This window comes from Orcinus orca, chromosome 13 (genome assembly GCF_937001465.1).
Source record: "Orcinus orca chromosome 13, mOrcOrc1.1, whole genome shotgun sequence".
Lineage (NCBI taxonomy): Eukaryota > Metazoa > Chordata > Mammalia > Artiodactyla > Delphinidae > Orcinus > Orcinus orca.
Genome location: NC_064571.1, coordinates 72,721,028 through 72,743,041, shown reverse-complemented (window position 1 = coordinate 72,743,041; position 22,014 = coordinate 72,721,028). Strand labels below are relative to the sequence as shown.

Sequence of the window (22,014 nt, the reverse complement as noted above, 5' to 3'; positions counted from 1 at the left end):
TAAAGGGTGTGGGGTTTCTTTTGGGGTTGATGAAATTGTTCTAAAATTTATTGTGATGGTGGCTGCACAACTCTGTGAATACACTAAAAACCACTGAATTGTATGTTTTAAATCCATGAATGGTATGCTGTGTGAATTGTAGCTCAGTAAAGCTGTTATTATAAACACTATATGAGATAACATTTTACACCCATTAGGTTTGCAAAAATTAAAAGCTGTGATGATATCAAGTGTCAGCATACAGAAAAACAATAACCCTTGTATTTTACTGGTGGTACATAGAGAGTAATTTGTCAAACTTAGTAATGTTGAAAATACACAGACCCTGTGATCCAGCAATTTCACTTCTAATATTTACCCTAAAGAAACTGTCACAAATGTGCAAAAGAGGAAATACTGAAAATAGTTTATCACAGCATTGTAAGAAGTCAAAAGGTCTACCAATAGGGGACTAGGAAATCAACTGTGGATTATTCATATACTATACAGCAGTTCAAATGAGTGTATGAAATTTATATGTATCAGTATAGTTAAATCTCAAACATAATATTGAGTGGAAAAAGTTGAAAAAGTCTATATATTTTTATGTAAACATTAAAACACAAAACAATAATATATTTGTAAAAGTCATGCATATGTAGTTGAAGTATAAAAACATGCTTAGAAGTGTTTATGCTGACCTCAGAACACTGGTTACTTCTGAAAACGGACAGAGGAGGAATAGTGGTAGAGCTGTAGCTCTATTTGTAGCATTTTATTTATTTAAAAAGGAAAGACCTGAAGCAAATAATGTTAACATCTGTGAAAAATGAATGGTGGCTGTGTGACTGTATGCTATGCCACTTTCTGTATTTTTTGGAATATTTGAAATATTTCATATTTTAAAGTGAAAAAAATGAATCTCTATATTCAGTAATACTGTATTTGCTTTTTGGTGAGCTAATTAGTCTGACAGATTGGAAACTTTTATATAAGTATGCTGCTGCTTTAAGATGATGGATGGACTTTTCAACATCACCACACAAAAGAATTCTAAATCATTTAACAGTTGCAGTTTTATCAATCAGATCATCATGACATGAAGGTGAAAAGTTAGCTATTTCACGCAGGCTCACAGAATCGTACCTTCACTCTCTCTTAAGTGGCAATTGATCAAATCAGGAAAGGAGAAAGAAGGAGGAAATAATTATTCTTTTACAATTTACTTATTTCTTTAAAATATTTGGTGTAGACTTTTTTTTAAAAGGCTGTATATTTTTACACCATTTTTTCCATTTGTTGGAACACTGGATTTGGTAGGTCAGAATTCAAATCCTCCTGCTGCCATTTATTAGTTATATCATTTGGGACACATTATTTAACCTTTGTGAACCTCAATTTCATCATCCACAAAATGAGTATAATTAAGATTAAATGTGAAAGTGCCTACATAATGAATAAATATTATTTGAATCTGAAATTAGGTAAATTCATGTCTTAATAAACTTGCCATTATGGAAATGAGCTCTTTTTGGATGTGTGACTTTTTGCTGCTTTGTTACAGAGAAATCAACAACGGATGATGAAGTACAGAAGTCAGACATCTCGTCGAGTAGTCAAGGAGTGATCGAAAAGGAATCCTTGGGACCTCTTCTTTTGGAGGTAGCTGTTCTCATTGACTCAGAAAGTGATCAGAATCTTTTTTCTAGCCAATTTGGTTTTTTTCTTTATCTTCTTTTAGGTTTTAACATCCAATTAATAAATTATAAAACAAAGTAAAGTGTTAAGGAACTTCTAATAATTATTTTATTTTAGAAACTATATTGACCATTGTTACTATTTCAAAATTAAATGTGAATAAGGAACATGAGAAATTTTCATAAAGATGCTACCAGAAAACTACCAGAGCTAATCGATAAATTTGGTAAAGTAGAAGGATACAAAATTAATGCAAAGAAATCTCTTGCATTCCTATAAACTAATCATGAAAAATCTGAAAGAGAAATTAAGGAAACACTCCCATTTACCACTGCAACAAAACGAATAAAATACCTAGGAATGAACCTACCTAAGGAGACAAAAGACCTATATGCAGAAAACTATAAGATACTGATGAAAGAAATTTTAGATAATACAAACAGATGGAGAGATATACCATGTTCTTGGATTGGGAGATTCAACATTGTGAAAATGACTATACTACCCAAAGCAATCTACAGATTCAGTGCAATCCCTATCAAACTACCAATGACATTTTTCACAGAACTAGAACAAAAAATTTTGCGATTTGTATGGAAGCACAAAAGACCCCGAATAGCCAAAGCAATCTTGAGAAAGAAAAACAGAGCTGGAGGAATCAGGCTCCCAGACTATAGTACAAAGCTACAGTAATCAAGACGGTAGGGTACTGGCACAAGAACAGAAATATATATCAATGGAACAGAATAGGAAGCCCAGAGATAAACCCACGCACATATGGTCACCTTACCTTTGATAAAGGAGGCAAGAATATACAGTGGAGAAAAGACAGCCTCTTCAATAAGTGGTGCTGGGAAAACTGGACAGCTCCATGTAAAAGAATGAAATTAGAACACTCCCTAATACCATACACAAAAATAAACTCAAAATGGATTAAAGACCTAAATGTAAGGCCAGAAACTATAAAACTCTTAGAGGAAAACATAGGCAGAACACTCTTTGACATATATTGCGGCAAGATCTCTTTTGACCCACCTGCTAGAGAAAGGGAAATAAAAACAAAAATAAACAAATGGGACCTAATGAAACTTAAAAGCTTTTGCACAGCAAAAGAAAACATAAACAAGATGAAAAGACAGCCCTCAGAATGGGAGAAAATATTTGCAAATGAAGCAACTGACAAAGGATTAATTTCCAAAATTTACAAGTAGCTCATGCAGTTCAATATCAAAAAAACAAACAACCCCATCCAAAAATGGGCAGAAGACCTAAATAGATATTTCTCAAAAGAAGATATACAGATTGCCAACAAACACATGAAGGGATGCTCAACATCACTAATATTAGAGAAATGCAAATCAAAACTACAATGAGGTATCACCTCACACCAGTCAGAATGGCCATCATCAAAAAGTCTACAAACAATAAATGCTGGAGAGGGTGTGGAGAAAAGGGAACCCTCTTGCACTGTTGGTGGGAATGTAAATTGATACAGCCACTGTGAAGAACAGTATGGAGGTTCCTTAAAAAACTAAAAATAGAACTACCATACAACCCAGCAATCCCACTACTGGGCATATACCCTGAGAAAACCAGAATTCAGAAAGAGTCATGTACCACACTGTTCATTGCAGCTCTATTTACAATAGCCAGGACATGGAAGCAACCTAAGTGTCCATTGACAGATGAATGGATAAAGAAGTTGTGGCACATATGTACAGTGGAATATTACTCAGTCATAAAACGAAAGAAATTGAGTTATTTGTAGTGAGGTGGATGGACCTAGCGTCTGTCATACAGAGTGAAGTAAGTCAGAAAGAGAAAAACAAATACCGTATGCTAACACATATATATGGAATCTAAAAAAAAAAAAATTGTTCTGAAGAACCTAGGGGCAGGACAGGACTAAAGACTCAGACATGGAGAATGGACTTGAGGAAACGGGGATGGGGAAGGATAAGGTGTGACAAAGTGAGAGAGTGGCATGGACATATGTACACTACCAAATGTAAAATAGATAGCTAGTGGGAAGCAGCCGCATAGCACAGGGAGATCAGCTTGGTGCTCTGTGACCACCTAGATAGGGAGGATGGGAGGGAGACGCAAGATGGGGGAGATATGGGGATATATGTATATATGTAGCTGATTCACTTTGTTATAAAGCAGAAACTAGCACACCATTGTAAAGCAATTATACTCCAATAAAGATGTTAAAAAAGAAAAAGAAATTTTGATAAAGGCATTCTAATGGTTAGATGGAAAACTGAAGAGAACTGTCTGGCTTTGCTACTTCTTTATTATAGTTAGGACTAGTTGGGAAAAATAAAACTTTTAGAATTATTTAGCTAGCTAGTGCTAATTTCTGCTGTAGAATTTCACTTTTGAGTAAGGGATGCCTCAGTTTATTACAGTAGGTGTTTTCCTGATCAAAATTTTAAAACTATTTATGTAGACATTATAAGAGAACTTACTATTTTAACAACTTTGTCAAACTTTTTAAAATGAAGAATTTTTAATCTTGAATTACTTTGTAATTACTGTGTAATTTTCACCCCTTTTTTCCATCTAATCTTTCCTCCCTCTGTTCTCAAAACAGGTACTTTGTTTCCGAGCAGGCTCATCACCTTAAGTACTCCTTTTTCATACATGAATGTTTAAAAACACATATATGTGTGTATATATACACACTCATTCCCCACAAATTAGACTTTTCCATCTCTAGGCCTAATTTTATTTTTTTATATATGTATGTTTATTATGTATGTGCATATACTTAAATATAAATATGTGTATTTAAATCATACACATATTTAAAAATAAATATCTATAAAATTAAATAAATTCTCCTTTCCTGTCCTACCTCAAGGCCCTTCTTTCTGGTGAAGTCTTCCTAACACTCAAACTTGTATAGGTCTCTTGATTTTCTAACTCCTTTTTACATTTTTTCCTATTACCCTAACTATTCTTCTGTTTTTGTATGAACCATAATTCCCTCTACCGACACCGCTAATGTGAGAACATTCTCAAAATTTAGTGCTTGGTTTTTTTAGCCCAAGTAATATCGTTTGCTTCATCTTTTATCTCTTTAGAGATGACTCTCAAATATGTACTTCTTGCTTTAACCTCTTTCCGAACGCTATTCCTATACTTTTAACAGGCTGCTAAATATTTTTGACTCTCCTGTTAGCAAGTTCCCCCTCAAAACCTAAATTTCTTTTTCCCCTCCAAGTTATACAAGCGCTTTGTTACTTTAGGCTGTTGGTTTTAATGATTTTTATTAGGGGAATGAGCACATATTTTATAGTGTTGTAAATATAAAAAAACATTGACCATTGAAGCTGGATAGAAACTACTCTCTGGGTGAGTGTATAACATATAACTGGGAGAGGGGAAAGCCACCACATGTGATGGACTCTGATGTTTTTATTCTTTTCACAACCCCTTAAATAGATTGCATGACACATGACTGCCTTTTGGAAATAGTGTTATAATAAGTATAGTAAAAATGTTAATGGTAGAATCTGTGTGGTGGATATACAGATGTTCACTACAAAATTATTTCGACTTTGCTATATTTTAAATTTTTTAATATAAGCCATTAGAGGAAAATAAGTTAAAGAAAGAAAAGTACTTTAGGCTCATTTCCCGCTATCCCATCTCTTCCCCGGCCTTGGTTCCTGTCCGCATCCCACTACTTGGTTACACTTGGGCCCTTCCCATCCTAGGATGAGACCTGACCCATCCTAGCACTTATTGCTTATCTCCTCTACTCTGCAGGATATCAGTAGACTAGTCTCTTCATATCTTCTAGTTTTTCTATTGCGGTTCTGTCTGCCTTCTCGGTGTCCCTAAGTTTAAAACTGGCCTAAGAACTTTATATCTCCTGTCAATTCATTAAATATTTATGAAATGTATTTTCTGCATATAATGCCATTTGAGATACTGAAAAAGTATAAGGTATAGAGGTCCTTGAGATTTGTGGAGTTCCTGTAGAGAAGTGGTAGTCATTTAAATCCCAGTTTTACCACAGGTTCTTCAGAAACCACAGAGATCAATAAGGAGAGCAAATAGATTATCCACAAACTGAAAACAGCACAACTGGAGCCAGAGAATACTACTACTGCTTTAATTTACATAGACATTTGTTATTTCTGTGTAAGAAAAATCTATAACACTTTAAAATGAACAGAAAACGACAGGAAAACATCCATTCAAAACTGCTATAAGAAGAAAGCATTTTTTTTAGATGATGAAATTATTACCCTGAAAACCACTATGAATCAAAGGAAAACTGTAACACAACATTATACATGAATTACATGTCATTAGGCAAGCATTTTCAAATATGAAAAAACACATCAAATTAGAAGTTCCAAAAACTCAGAATAGAAATGTATTTAGGTTCTTGACTTCAAGGAGCTAATAATATTTTTATTTATGAGCTATACAGATGTGAAATGGAGACTGTAAAATAGAATTACATTTATAGACGTCAAAGTTACCTTTATCGACAACCTTTCCTCACCCTTCTTCTGTATCTCCCAATCCTGCCTCATTGCCTTAAACTTTACGGAATCTAATCCAGGGCGGCTAAGAGAAGAAGTGGTAGAAAAGCCACCACGAGATTGTTCATTGACTTATCCAGGCTGCAGTCTAGAGCTGCACTGTTCAGTAAGATAGTTACACATGGCTATTCAAAGTTAAATACAATGAAAAATTCAGACATTTTTGCTGAATGTCTGGTGAGAAAAATTCTCACCAGCCATGTTTAAAATGCTCCATACCCACATGTGGTTAGTAGCTACTGTATCGGACGACACAGAAGAACATTTCCATCATTGCAGAAAGTTCTGTTTGTCATCAGTCTAGAGGGGCCTGCTCAGGTAGAAGATCTGCACATCTAGAAGGTGACCAAATAGCCACGATATTGTGAGAAATTCTCACCATACAATTTTCAATATATTGCCCCCTCCTTTTTCTTAAACATAAAAAGGTAGCACGAGTTAAGAATAAAGGTATTGGAGGTAATTTCCTACGCTTAAAGAGAGAGTGGTGGGACTTCCTTGGCGGTCCAGTGGTTGAGACACTGCACTTCCAGTGCACGGGGCGCAGGTTTGATCCCTGGTCAGGGGACTAAGATCCCACATGCCGTACGGTGTGGCCAAAAAAAGACAAAAACAAAAAACAAAAGAGAGAGTGGTATTAGAATTTATAGGCTTTTTTTTTTTTTTAAAGCTCCTCATTCTCCAGTGTTCTTTGCTGTCTAAGTTCCTCTACCTCCTGTTCAGAGCTCTGCATTATCTGACTCTAACGGTGCTTATTTCCTATCGCTCCACAAGAAAATTCTGCGTTAGTCACAGAAGTCTCCCTATACCTTGCATGTGCGTTCAGGCCTCCTAACCTCGTATTATACCATTCCTTACATTGCTTTGTGGCTCTTTGACACTGTTGACCACCCACTTCCGTCTTCCTTAAAACTCCTCATGAGCCTCTTTTATAAAACTATCTCCTTGCCTCTCTGGCTGCTCTTTAGCCTTTTTCTCAGATTTCTCTTTCTTTACCTGCCTTTTAAATGTTAGCATCCCCCAAGGTTCTGGCCTTGGCTCTTTTCCTTTTGTTTTTTATTCTGTGCACATTTCCTGGACAGTTTTATCAACATCTGTGTCTCTGTCTATATGATGTGTTCGTGTGTGTGTGTGTGTGTGTGTCTGTATGTAAAATACCAATTAGGGTTTTCTGATTTGAAGCAACAGATACCAATTATGACTAAGTTAAGCAAATGTGAATTTATTGGGATGCTATTTGGATACCACAGAACTGTGCTTAGAAATAAGGTGAAACCAAGGCATCTTATGGAGGCTAGAAAGCAGAAACTGTACGAATGGTCTCTTCAAAAGACCCATCTGGACAGTGCCCGGCTGCCAGAATGAATGTGTTCCAGCCATGTTCATTCTTTTTGTAATTCTCAAGGCTCACATTTAGGGAGGAAGTTTCCCAATGGCCTGATTAAGAATCCCACGAGACTTTATTAAATGGAGAAGTAACTCCTCAAAGGAAATCACATATTCTGTGGAAGGGGAAAAGATGATTGTAGTTAAAAACAAAAACTAAATGATACTGTATGTACCTGTAAGTCAAAAATGTCTGTCTTTGGCCCATATCTCTTTTCACAGCTTCCCTTTCATCATATCCTGCTGCCTTTTGAACACCTCTATCAGGAAGTTCCTCAGTCATTTCAAATATAACATTTCTAAAACTAAATTTATAATCGATCCCTTTATCTCCTGTTTGAAAAAAGAAGAAAAGTCAAAAAATTAAGAACTAGATTTTTTTTTCCCTGTCGAATTCCCTTTGTTAGGGAAAGGCACTCATCTACCAGAACCCTAAAGTCATTAGTGAAGGATCACCCCAAGCGCTTATTCCCACAGCTGTTAGAGATCACCACATCTGTTTCTTCTGCCTCTTCTGTCACTTGCACTGCCATTGCCTTGATCCGGGCTCGCGCTTGAACTGGAGCATCACAGTAGCATCGCAGTTTGTCTGCTTGCTTCCAGTCCACATGCCACACCCACTGCCAGAAGGGTCTTTGTTAAAGCAGATCATGTCAGTCTCCTGCTTAAAAACATTGCCTTCAAGATGATCCCCATGGCCATTTTTTCTTTCTTTTTTTTTGGCTTTTCCTTGAAGCTTTTTCAAAAAAACTTTATTGTTAAATATAACACAAATATGACAAGTAAGTACAAGGTGATTTCTTCTTTCTTTTTTTAAACCTCTGAGCTGTTTCCTCTGTTTTGAATGTTCTTTCCACCCCTTGCCCACCCGAGTTACTGCTGTGTCCTTCAAGCCTCAGCTGAGGTGTCATGTGGCCTCCTCCCAGGAAACCTTACCGACAACAGTCAACCCTTTGCCCGTTTGGGTGCTTCACTCTGTGCCTAACCTTTATGAATTCCTCCATTGTACTATAATGTGACTACACGTACTTGTTTTTTTCCCGTCAGAGGCTATAAAATTGTTGAGAATATGTGCTTTATTCCCAGAACTTTGTCCAGTGACTGACACTTAGGTGTTACTTAGTGAAGCTTGTGTAGTCATTTAAAGCGAGGGCCCTGTGAGAAGCCCTGGCCAGTGTGAACCCTGCATTGAGACCCAAAGTGGTCCTCTTCAAAGACTGATATCCTGGGTAGAGAGAAAAACCCCTCCAACTGATGATGCTGTACAGAATGGAGTGGCATTTGTTATCATCTCCTGTGTATAGCTCAATGTCAGCTCAGCTGTCAGGACTTGGAGAAACAGGAAGATTCCTTCCTAGGAGCACACTTGGAAGTTAATTATATGCACAACATATGAGGGAAACTTGTAGGATAAGAACAAGTATTAGCAGGTTATATTAATCAGACAAACTTTTAGAAATTAAAGATGTTTGTATATTCATAGGAATAGTCTCAAAGGATTCCTTGAAATGTTACCAATCTCTTGGGAGTGGGATTTTGGCAGATCTTATGCTATCTACTTAATTTTCATACATAAGAAAAGTTTAAGTTATATTTCATTTATAATTTTAAAAAAAATACGCATTTCTAGCACAGGACAGGCTGTCTGTATCTCAGGAGAAGGTCAGCAGGACCTCTCTGCAACTGTGGGGCAGCCTCTGTTAACCTGTTTTCCAAGCCAACCTTTTCTGGAGAAGCTCAAAAGAAATATGATGCCCCAGACTTCTCAGAGGAAACGATGAGTCCATGTAACCGAGGCCAAACAGAGACCTGGTGAAAGTTCTGTACTCCCTGTAAGGCTGACCAGCTGCATATTCCAGAGGCCAGCTACTAGAATAACTTCCCAGCTTGGCACTGAGGTCAGGTGCAGTCAATGGGAGAACTTGGAGAAGTCCCAGAAAGTCTGGAAACAGGAGACTGCAGGGACTCCAGGCCTACTGCAAAGGAAGTTTAAATCCTTTGGATTTCACAAATGCCTTAAAAATAATTGCACCGAGTAGTCCAGGTGAATCCCTGGGCCTTGCTGGTGCTCGAGGTCTGCACCACCAGCCCTGTGCCCACTGCTGGACAGTCTTCAGATTGGGCAGAGATGATCCCAGGAGTGGGTCTCAACCTCTCCCAGCCCCTCGGCAGACAGTGGATAACTTCCAGACATAGAGACAGACATGGAGAGTGAAAAAAGCAAGGGAGGGCTTCCCTGGTGGCGCAGTGGTTAAGAATCCACCTGCCAATGCAGGGGACACGGGTTCGAGCCCTGGTCTGGGAAGATCCCACATGCTGCGGAGCAACTAAGCCTGTGCACTACAACTACTGAGCCTGCACTCTAGAGCCCGCGAGTCACAACTACTGAAATCCACATGCCTAGAGCCCGTGCTCCGCAACAAGAGAAGCCACTGCAATGAGACGTCCGCGCACTACAACGACGAGTAGCCCCCCACTCACTGCAACTAGAGAAAGCCTGTGCACAGCAATGAAGACCCAAGGCAGCCAAAAATAAATAAAGTAAAGTAAATAAATTTATATTAAACAAAGCAAGGGAAACTGTGGCTTTGAAGATAGACAGTGTCACTAGGGAGGCAGAGAGCAAGGAGCTAAAAAGGACACACTGAAAACTAGATGGAAAATAGAAGAAGGTAGTGCTTTAGAAGCTGGATGGTGTGGCCCTTGGAAGTGGTTCACCATGAAATGGCCAAGTTTTTTTACTTGCCTGTGTTTTGATATCAATCCTGTTTCTTGCTCTGAACTATGATACTTTGTTATACCCAAACTGTTCTTTATTAAACTCTTTTAAGAAACCAAAAAGAAAAAAGAATTGTATTTACACTGATTCAATTAATAGCTAAGAACATTTTAAAGAATTTTTAGATCTTCTTTTTAAAAAATATGTCTGTATTTCAGTTATCCCTATTTTAATATAAACTGCCAGACAAATATATATACATATAGATAGATAGATAGATCACCTGTTATGAAATTTATAGCTAATCTGACTTTAAGAAAACAATTAGATATGAGGGTGCTTTCCTGTGCTCATCTAAATCCAAAATAGTTTAGCAAAGGGTTTATCTAGTGTTGAGGTTTTTAGATTATTAATCACATCCCTCTCCTCTTTGCATTATGAACTAAATGAAAAATAGTCAACAGCAGTCAGGTGGAATAAAAATAGTTTTATTTCTTTTTGTTCTTGTTAAAGAAAGTGTTAGCAGTATTTTTAATGAGAACAATGCTGTACTTCATATTTTTTAAAATCTTGGTTGAATGCTTTGGGACGTAGTGATTCGAAGATGTAGTTTCAAGTTCAGTTTATTTTTTAATATTTGGCTTAAATTATCAGCTGTAAAAAACACCTCACAAAAATGAAGTAGATACAAATGGAAAAATATATCATTGGATGAGTTTACTAAGTCACGATACTCATTTTGAAATCCTATCTACCAATTATGCAAAGGTTTTTCTTCAAATTTCAAATTTTTTTTTTTTCTTGGCCACGCTGTGCAGCTTGCAGGATCTTAGTTCCCTGACCAGGGATTGAACCCCTGCCCCGCAGTGAAAGCGCCGAGTCCTAACCACTGGACCTCCAGGGAATTCCCTAAATTCCATCTTTTTTGATCTCAAATAGTGATTCTCCAAATTAATCAAAAGGAGCTGCATTTTCCTTTTTTAAAACACGGGTTTTTAAAGCCCATTGAAACTCTTATTGGAAGAATTTTGCACAGGGAAAAGGTTTTGTTTCTAAATGTTTTACACTGAGAAGATAATTTTTATAAGTGTACATCATTTTCAGCAACAAAATTATAACTGTGGTAACATTTCAAAACATCCATTTTCACGTGCTGTCTCTATAGCATAAGTGTCTTTTTGAAAGCAGTTTATTTTTTATTCATTGTTAAAATTTCATCTTTACCCTGAAGGAACAAAATTAGGTGTGTTTATTATTTGGAAAATACCTGCTTAGTAGGATACTATCATTAGCACCCAGCATCATAGAAAAGGTCAGCAAACTTGGGACACTTAACCTTTTTCAAAAACAAAAATGAGTAGCCCATCAACATTGCTGGATGGCTTAAGTCTTTTGCCACCAGTAACCAGCAAACCCCTGTATGATACAAAGGGTGGTTACATCTTGTTACAAAATTCTATAAATGTTCTACTTTTTAAAGGTCTTGATTTTATTGCTTTTATACATTCTATAGCAAGTAAACTGTAATATGTTGTGATAAACAGAAAGATTATAAATAAGGTACTGCTGTCAACCTCTGCATTCTGGATCTTCTCTCAGATTCCGTGGTTTGTGATATGTGACTAGACTGAGTGAGGCACCAGGGTGTTGATATGTTAATTAAGCTTAATTTCTTCCTTGTGTTTTAGATTATGCTATAAATAGAGATTCCGACTTCTTTTCCCTGCACCCCTGTGGCTCTTATGTCCCCTTGGGGCATGTACGTCTTCTTTTGGAGGTCTCTGGCTCCATCGCAGTGCATAGAAGGCCTTCTGTGATTTGGCTCCTGTCCACCTCTCCAGACTCACTGCCTGCCTGTGCCTTGTGCTCCAGCAGCTCCAAATGGCTTTTTTGTTCCATTATGTGCCATGTTCTCTCCTCTGCCTAGAATGTTCTTGCCTCATTCCTCCTCCCCTCTTCCACTATGCCTTTTATAACTCAGATCAGGGTCTGTAAGGAGCCTTTCTTTGCCCCCCACCTCGACCCCAAATAAGTATCCTTCTTTGTGCTCACAGAGTAGTCTGTGTATGGCTCTGATACTGCATTTCTCACTGGTATTTTATTATGCTTATGTCTCTCTCCCCACTGCAAGTTCCTTGAGGGTAGACACCAGGTCTTAACCTACAGTTTAGAGATGTTTATGACTGACTGAATGGGTCAGTCATTTACTTCACATTTGCTGCCATAAAATTTCTTTCCAAGGAAGACGTTTGACATATTCATTGATGCCTACTTGAAACATGAGTGTACAGTCTGTTTAAAAATCCTGTTCCCTCCACAGAGAACATGCAATGTTAAATCTTCTATTCAGTCCCCCGTTTTTTAAGTTGGCATATATTTCCAATCTCTTTTTCAGTAGAGAAATGTGTATGTGTATTTTTCTTCTCTCTTTTAACCCCATAACCTCTTAATCGTTTTTTTGGCTTTGCAGGCTTTGGATGGATTTTTCTTTGTTGTGAACTGTGAAGGGAGAATTGTATTTGTGTCAGAAAATGTGACCAGCTACTTGGGTTACAATCAGGAGGAATTAATGAATACCAGTGTCTACAGCATACTGCATGTGGGTGATCACGCGGAATTTGTGAAGAATCTGCTACCAAAATCGTTAGGTAAAAGGAATGTGTTTTTTCAAAGAATGTGAACTCTCTATAGCTTCCCTTCACCTAATATATATAATATATTATTATTATATTTATAATATATAGTATTATACTAATATATATAATATACTAAAAATATTTTAAAATTTAATTTCAGCCTGAGATTAAATATGAAGGAGGAGTGTCATCAGATAGCTGATAGAGAGCATTCCTTTTATCCTCTTCCTCTAGATTATGCCACAAGTATGTGACAGTGTTAGGAGGCAGAGCAGTTAGTTGCCTTGCCACAAGAAGCTTCTGCTTGGAATTCCCTTTGTTTTCAATTTTAATTATGTACAAGGAAGAGACAAATGTATATAGTGTATCCTACCACCTTGCTCAAAGAAAAGAAAAGGAAGGAGGGAGGAAGGGAAGGAGAGAGGAAAGAGGGTAAGGAGGGAGGAAGGAATACCCTTCATATTACATACTTATTAAAATTAACATTTTTGGATATGAGTGGTTTCAACTCAGTAGTTCTAAGTATGGTTGGATGGGTTGTTCACTGCTATAGGAGCCTAGCTGAGAGTATGGATGGGGCCTGATTTCCAGCTTGTGTTCTATGAACTAAGCCACGTGCCTAGTCTTTAGCCTGTATGTGCTCCAAAAGTTGGGGGAGAGTCTTGGCTAGAAATCCTATGTAACTAAACGAAACATGCAAATAAAATGTTATCCATAGCTCTTAATTTTCTATGTTGTTCACTCGATGAAGTGGAAGCCTATTTCTTCTTTGAAAAGAGTAGTATGTGTTTATAGTAACTGGAAGCCTGAAACAATTGTTCCTCTTAAAATCGCTAGTTTGATACTTGAGTTACCAAGGGGTCTTAATGTGTTATAGAATTTTAGAGTGTAAGTGACTTTAGAGGTAATACAAGTGGATTCCTTTATTTTAAAGACAAGGCAAAGATTAAGCCATTAACCCAAAACTCACAGCTAGTTCAAAGATGAACCAAGACTCCTTACTCCAGTGTAGGTTTGTTTCCATGATTTCCTCTAACAGTTATAGAGTGATGAGATAGTAAAAAGGAAGGAGGTTCAACGGCGAGGCTATGGTAAGAAATCTGTTGGGAATGGGGAGAGAATAGCTGAAAAACCCCTCTGACTGCCACCATGGTTTGAATATAACATTGTAACTGGGAAATGGTGATGTGCCACACAGTGATTCTCACTTGAAATGTATATTTATCTTCTCTATAACTGAATTCACTTTTCTTATACTGAATCAGGTAACATTTCTGTTTTAACAGTCATTTTTATGTAATGATTACCCACCATATTCAAGGCATTGTAGCATGCAGACTGTGCAAATAAAATAAAGAGCAAGAAAAAATGATTTAAGAAACCAAGACTGGTCTCTGTATATTCTAAATATTTTTTTTGAGTCACATTTGAAAAACTTTGACTCCTCCAACCAAAAGGGTGCACACACACACAAGCCATCCTTAAGCATCCATGCCTACCAGGTTAAAACCCTTGCCTAACAACAGACCTGTGATTTTCAATCATTTTTTTCATTGCCAGGGTATAACAGGAAACAAGTGGAAAAGCTCATTGATTAACTGCTGTAAAATTCTGAGCAAAAGAGCAATAAGCTATTAACTTTTTAAAGCTATTAATTTTTAATTTTGTCTTTATCTGTTTATAAAAGCTGTTAGTGAATTAAGGTATTTGTAAGACCTTATCTTTGAGGGAGGAAATCCTATACAATTTCTTGCAAATTTTACATTTTTCTAATTGGTAAACATTTAGCTTTGCTAAGGAAGATAAGTGTCCTATTCCCTCAGGATAATGTTGGATCTGAGGAAGTCAGTCTTTTAATCTGAGTAGCTAATTAAGCAGATGAGTAAAGGTATGTCTTTTGTATCTTCAGAGTTTGTACTTTTTCACCTTTTTCACAGGCATATAATCAATTTTTCTTTCACAGTGAATGGAGTTCCTTGGCCACAAGAGGCAACACGACGAAATAGCCATACCTTTAACTGCAGGATGCTAATTCACCCTCCAGATGAGCCAGGCACCGAGAACCAGGAAGCTTGCCAGCGGTATGAAGTAATGCAGTGTTTCACTGTGTCACAGCCAAAATCAATTCAAGAGGATGGAGAAGGTAAAAACAAAGGGTGATTTTAAGGTGTTTGACTGCTTTTTCCATGGTTTTAGGAACAGAGAGGAAATTGATTATAAACTGCCTTCTTCAGATAGTATTTTTGGTTATTATATTATATAGCATAGTGGCTATTCAATTTGCTCTGTATTTCTTAATACTTAAGAAAAAAATTGCTAACATCTAGAATTACCCATTTAAAATGCCCCCAAATCCTCAGTTTTAAGCTGACATTCCCACTAAAATGTCAAATTCAAACCAACTTGCTGCCTAGAAATAAGAGCTGTAACTCACTGCTGCCAGTTGGAAATGTACCAAATGCAGCAGGCTGTTGAACAGCTCTGATTTTTAGAAAGTTTCAAGCTTAGAGTGTATGGAACACTGGAGAATAGAGTTAGTATTTTTGAGGCCATACAAGGTAATTTATAAGGAGAAAGCTTCTGAACAGATGAAAACACAGCTGAAGCTCTAATATGAACAGGGTATGAACATGGTATTAGTTAAATTTGTTACAGTGGATGACTTTTCCATGCAAGCTTAAACTGAGCTAAGTTAAGAACACCACAAATTGGAAATTGGAGTAAGGACTAGGGAAGGTAGCAGCCGAGAAGTCAGATGCAAAAAGGCCGTGTATGTAGTGGGTCTCACCAGGGAATGGGCGCCACAATCAACTGGGGACTTCTTATAAAATACACATGCAAGCCTGTCTTATATGACTGAAATTCTTATTTAGTTATGTGATATTGCGTGTAACCTCTTAAAAAAATTTGGAAATGGGACTTGCAAAAAAAATTACAGATCCTAAAAACATAGAAGTCCTCTGTCAAAGGCAAAATAATGCTGCTTCAGAAACAGTTAAATGTTTTTTTCATATGATAAATTATTATCTGCACAGTGGTTATAGGAATAATCTTTGTAGCCATTAATGAATGTAGGAAACAGACTAAAAAACTGTATTTTATAAACCACTATGTTGCTTAAATGTAGCCAAAACTACTTCTTCAAGTTGTTATCATCCAAGTACTTGAGATGCATCAGTCTCCGCTAGTTTATGTAAGAACATTCAATGGGAAGGGATAATTTATTCTAACTAGATCTCTATCTGGAGCTGCCAGTTTTTAGTTGCGAGCAATTTTATTTCTAATATTATACTATTAGATCAGAGTGACTCCAATATTGTGTCAGATCATATAACATGTACTGTTTTTATAAAAACCATTAATGGCAGGTGGTAGATGTGAACCGCTTGCTACCCTCTTTCCTTCAATTTCCCCTTCTTGTTTTGGGCAGATTTCCAGTCATGTTTGATTTGTATTGCACGGAGATTACCTCGGCCTCCAGCTATTACGGGTGTAGAATCCTTTATGACCAAGCAAGATACTACAGGTACTAGCTGCAAAGTTCAGAATGTTCTCTCAGTATTAATGATGTGACTATGCCCTTAAAACTAACTGTGTCCCTCTGTTCTCTGCTGTTCAGCTTCTGTTCACTAGTCCTGTACAGAAAACATTTCCAATGTGGTCTTGATTCTGTGCATTTTAGATACTGTCATCATTGTTATGGGAGGGTGCTGGGGAGAACATTATTTTGTAATTATGCACATGTCTATATTCTGATTATAAATTATTTTTCATAATCTATGGAAAGAAATTTGGCAATGTAGATATTAATGTATTTATTTATAAACAGATACAAAGAAGTGGTTTTAATATTGTGCATAAATGTATCTGGCTATTTCTTTTTTCCTTTATTCTTTGTCTTTAAATTTATTCAGCACATACTGATTGAATTCCTAGAAGTGCCTGTCACTACGTGTGATTGCTCAGGGTATACCTGATTGAGCAAAAAGCAATGATATAATTACAGATTTGTACTTTTTTGATGGAAAAGGTGTGAAATGGTATAAGGGAAGCTAATAGGGAGGTCCTATTTTAAAATTAGCTGGTTAACAGAAGGCCTGTCGAGCTGATATCGCGCCCCTAGGCCCCAAAGGATGAGGCTGTGCCAGCTGTGCAAAGTGTGGGTGTTGGAAGGGCACGTTGGGCATGGGGCATGGTGCAGGATGGGTGCTCCTGACTGAGGAGACAGAGCTGCAAAAAGCCCTAAGACAGAGGAGTATGTTAGAACTGGAAGAAGGGCAGTAGAGCCACAAAGTGAGTAATAGTGAGCATACCTGAAAATAAGCCCTTCTTTTTAAAGGCCTACTTCAGATTTGATTTTCAGCAAAAACAAGTTGTTACTGTTCTTTATAATTTATAAAGTATTTCTCATATACTGTTTAATCTTTTTTGATAATTTTTAAAATTTCTTAAATTTTAAAAAATTTTTGGCTGCACCATGTGGCATACAGGATCTTAGTTCCCTGACCAGGGATCAAACCCGTGCCCACCCCTGCAGTGGAAGTGCAGAGCCTTAACCACTGGACCACCAGGGAATTCCCCTATATTGTTTAATCTTATCTTAACTTTGTCATGTTAGGTTTTCATACTTTTACATCAATCAGAATTGTATATGTATTACTTACCACTCTAGTCTTAAAATAAAGATAGATACTACAGATAGATTTTTTAGCAGACCAAGATTTAAAAAATCATTTCTACTAAATTTTATTCTTTGTGAAAGTTTAGTTTTAATGTACTTTTTCACTTTACCATTATTTACAAGATCCTGTTACAATATTTATTAATTTTTTAGTCCCAGAAGTCTAATATTCCTGTGTTGTGCGCTTTATTCTTGTGTTCTTAAAGATAAACTCCCAACTGCTCTTACTAAAGAGTAGGTTAGGGATAAATTAGGGCAGAAAATATTGGTTTGGCTAAAAAGTTTGTTCAGGTTTTCCGTTACATCTTACAGAAAAACCCGAATGCACTTTTTGGCCAACCCAATAGAATATAACAAAGAGAATGTCTAGGAGCTTGATATCTAAGGGTAGTAATGATCAGTTTACTACCCTTACAGCATCTGTTACAGTAATGATCAATTACTACCCTTACAGCAACAATTACAGCATCTAAGGGTAGTAATGATCAATTCCCATACCTTTATTCATTCACTTTTTGAGTCTACCATGTACACGTTCCTTTCCACTTTCCACCGATGAACAACACTGGAAAAATTTAATAAACCCTTACTGAAAATCCAAAATATTATTGCATGAAGGAAAAATAGGGTCTATTAAAAAATATAGCTGGTCTTTTGTGTCAGTAAAACCAAACAAGGGTTTGAGAGATAGCAGAATAAAAGCCTGTTGAAAAAGGGTGATGGTTAGGCCACAGAATAAATGTTGGAGACAAGGGAGGCCTAAAAATTATGAGGATAATTTAGGAACAGTATATTTCAGCTTTTCCTCATATTGCATTTCTATAAATTGAATCCTAAATTAGATTGTTTTAAAGAAGACTGTATTTTTCCATAGGAACAATGTTATAACTGGTAGTTTTGTTTCTGACCAAGGACCCAGCATTAAAATCTTAGATATACTTGATTTTAGAATAAATTTATAAAAATTAAAAAATTAAGCTCTGGATCATAAAGTAATTATAAATCTAGAGGGAACCTCAGAGATTACAGAATCTAGCCCGTCCATTTTAAAAATGAGGGAATGGTGACTTTTCTAAAACCAGGCAGCTAATTGCTGAGGGCAGACATCTTTAGGCCCTAATATAGAACTCTTTATATTGCATTGCCTTCCACGGACGCACTATTTAAAGGGCATCACTGTACTGCACACACTTCTTACACAGAAGATACCAGAGAAAATATAAAGAAAATAGAAAGATGCCAGAAAAATATGAAGTATTCTTTTATTTTTAACATCTTTATTAGAGTATAATTGCTTTACAATGGTGTGTTAGTTTCTGCTTTATAACAAAGTGAATCAGTTATATATATGTCCCCATATCTCTTCCCTCTTGCATCTCCCTCCCTCCCACCCTCCCTACCCGACCCCTCTAGGTGGTCACAAAACACAGAGCTGATCTCCCGCTGCTTCTACCGCTGCTTCTCCCGCTGCTATGCGGCTGCTTCCCTGAAGTATTCTTAAAATGTAAAATTAGCATCATATCATAGAGTTGATTTAGATAAAAAATAATAAACAAGCTATAATAAGTATTAGATATTTAATTCCTTAAGTTTTAGTAGTGCTTTCAACTCTACATGGAGTGGTTCATGTCCCTTAAAAAAAAGAAGTTTTCTACCAGGAAATGTTGAACAGTTGTTTATTTGTTTGGTTGGTTGGTTAAACTTTCGTCTAGCAAGGAGAAGTATTCTAAATCAACCTATTTATGATTCTCTTCTAAGATACTCATTGCATTACTGATCATTTGTTACCATTACTGATAATTTAATCACTTTCTCCCCTCCAGTCCCACAATTACAGATGTCCTTGCTGTCATGTGGGTTAATACTGACCTTGAACACATAAACACAACCATACATTGCCTCGCTTAGTCACTGCATATGAGGAGTATTATTGCATTTGAAGATTATATAACAGTGGATTCTCTGCTGTAACGAACTCTTAGTCTCTTATATGATGAGACAAAGATTGAATGATTAAAACTCTTAGAAAATCCGAAATTATCTGTAGTTTCGATCACAGTGTTCATCAGGTTTTCCCCAAACTGTTCTAAAATAACAAAAATTCCCTCATTTAAGTTTTAATTTATTTTCTTTCTACATTTATGCCAAGACTTGGGTGACAACCTGATCAGACATACTTGGTTATATTAGATTCAAGACCCTACGTTAAAGAGGTCTAATAAATACTTTATTTCTAAACAAACCAAGAGAAATATATAAAGAAAGGATTAGTTAAAATGAAGAGGCACAAACAGTACAATAGATTTGAGTTGATTGTGTGAAAAAAGGGAAGATGAGGAAAAGACAACCAGGCGTTCACAGAAGAGGAAACTTGAGTGGTGAATAAACATGAAAAATATTCAACCTCATTAATCAGGGAAATACAAAGTTAGACCATAACCATTTTTCAGCTACTAATTGTAAAAAATAAAGAAGCCCAACAGTACCAAGTGATGGAATGGATGTTGGATTAACAGTAACTCTTACATAAGTTTCTGGAAAACAGTTCAATATTATAAATTTGAACATTCACATAACCTGTGACTCAACAGTTCTATTCCTACATATGTACTCTAGAGAAACTGTTACACACATGCACTAGGGAAAATGTGAAAGATATTCATAGCAGTATTGATTGTAATGACAAAAAACTGGGAACAATCTAGATAGACAGGAGAATATAAAGACAGAGGGATGTGACAAGTGAGGAGTACACACATAATTGAATAATATTGATGATATTGGTAATGTTCAAGTTTTGAAGTTGGATGGGGCTTTGTAAGTTTTCATCTTATTAATCTAATTCTTAATTTATATATATATATACACACACAGACATATATATATATATATCTTACCAATATTACTTTGTGTGAATATAAGATTGCATTAAAAATAAAACAGATCTGAATAATCACAAACTGGATTAATTGGCTCCTGATTAAGAAATAATTTGCCTGAATTCTTCCATAGTCATTTAGGAAACTTGTTCAAATGTGATAACAATGTCAAATCACCACTAAATTTTATAAAGCGTATGTTCTGTTTGCAGAATGCCTAGCAGATCTTAATGTTCTCACTTATCTTTTTCTGATTGTCCTTTTTTTGCCTTCAGTCTTTATTCTTAAATGCAATATTGTCTATAGCCCAAGAGGAGGTAGGAAAGGAAAGCCTTCCTTACTTTCTCATATTCTCTTCACTTAATTATTGGAAATTAATTTAAACCAAAATAATATATTTCATCTCTGCCTCCCATCCCCAATAAGTGATCCAGTCATTAGTATATGTAGAGAGCAGGATCCAAAGAGCAAGCCAGAGGAGTTTGACCTACATTAGTCTCTGCAGCTTCAGGTCTTTATGATATGACTTTACTACTTGATTGGTATTGAATTTTAGGATATAATATAACGCACTCCAAGGCAAAAACAGTTTTGTAATATCATGTCACTGATATATTCCGTTACCATATGTTATAAAAATTAATAGTGCTTTTGTCCATTAAACATTTGAGAGGTGGCAGAATATTTTTTAGATGCAGTTGTTAGTTTTGAAACACGAATGACTTGTATCAGGAGGCTATCATAAATGTAAACTTTCATTCTTTGTATAGGTAAAATCATCTCTATTGATACTAGTTCCCTGAGAGCTGCTGGCAGAACTGGCTGGGAAGATTTAGTGAGGAAGTGCATTTATGCTTTTTTCCAACCTCAAGGCAGAGAGCCATCTTATGCCAGACAACTATTTCAAGAAGGTAAGGTTTTTCTCTCTCAGCTATTTTCATTAACCTTGCTCTTTATTAATATTGAATAATTTATATAGAATTTATGGCTTGATAAGTATTTTTTCCAAATTACAGTTTTTGCAATAATCAGTTTTAGGAAGGAAGAAGTGGGTAAGCAAAGTAATTCATGAGTGGATCCTGAATTTCGGGATGCACATTTTAAAAAACAGGATATCATGTGGTGGTCACTCACTCATTCATTCATTCATGCATTCAGCAGACACGTATCGAGTTCCTCACATACATAGAACACTATGTAAGGTGCCAGGGATTCAGTGATGACAAAGCAGGGTTTTGCCCTCCAGGAGCTCAAAATCTGTTAGGAGGATATATGACAGTTTTAAAGATCAGTGTGGCCTGGGCTATAAAAGAGGTATAACAAAAGAAGAAAAAAATTAATTCTGACTTGGAGAATCAGGGATGGCTTTAGAGAGGAAGTGATATTTTTGTCTGTCTTTTGACGATCACTCCCAGCAGAACGGGCATGTCAGAGGGCTTCTAGATAATACAGATCTATATCATGCATGTTT

General features: G+C 36.4%; 1 protein-coding gene across 8 annotated transcripts in view; it reads left to right on the top strand.

Annotated features, from left to right (window-relative positions):
• Window positions 1-22,014, top strand: part of NCOA1 (nuclear receptor coactivator 1) — a 262,175-nt gene that overhangs the window by 165,444 nt on the left and 74,717 nt on the right. For all 8 annotated transcript variants that reach the window (XM_049695689.1, XM_033425290.2, XM_049695688.1 and 5 more), the window contains 5 exons: window positions 1,544-1,641; window positions 12,818-12,995; window positions 14,947-15,126; window positions 16,414-16,509; window positions 21,314-21,454. In XM_049695689.1, coding sequence (XP_049551646.1) covers window positions 1,544-1,641; window positions 12,818-12,995; window positions 14,947-15,126; window positions 16,414-16,509; window positions 21,314-21,454 — 693 coding nt within the window. The remainder of the gene's footprint in view (window positions 1-1,543; window positions 1,642-12,817; window positions 12,996-14,946; window positions 15,127-16,413; window positions 16,510-21,313; window positions 21,455-22,014) is intronic.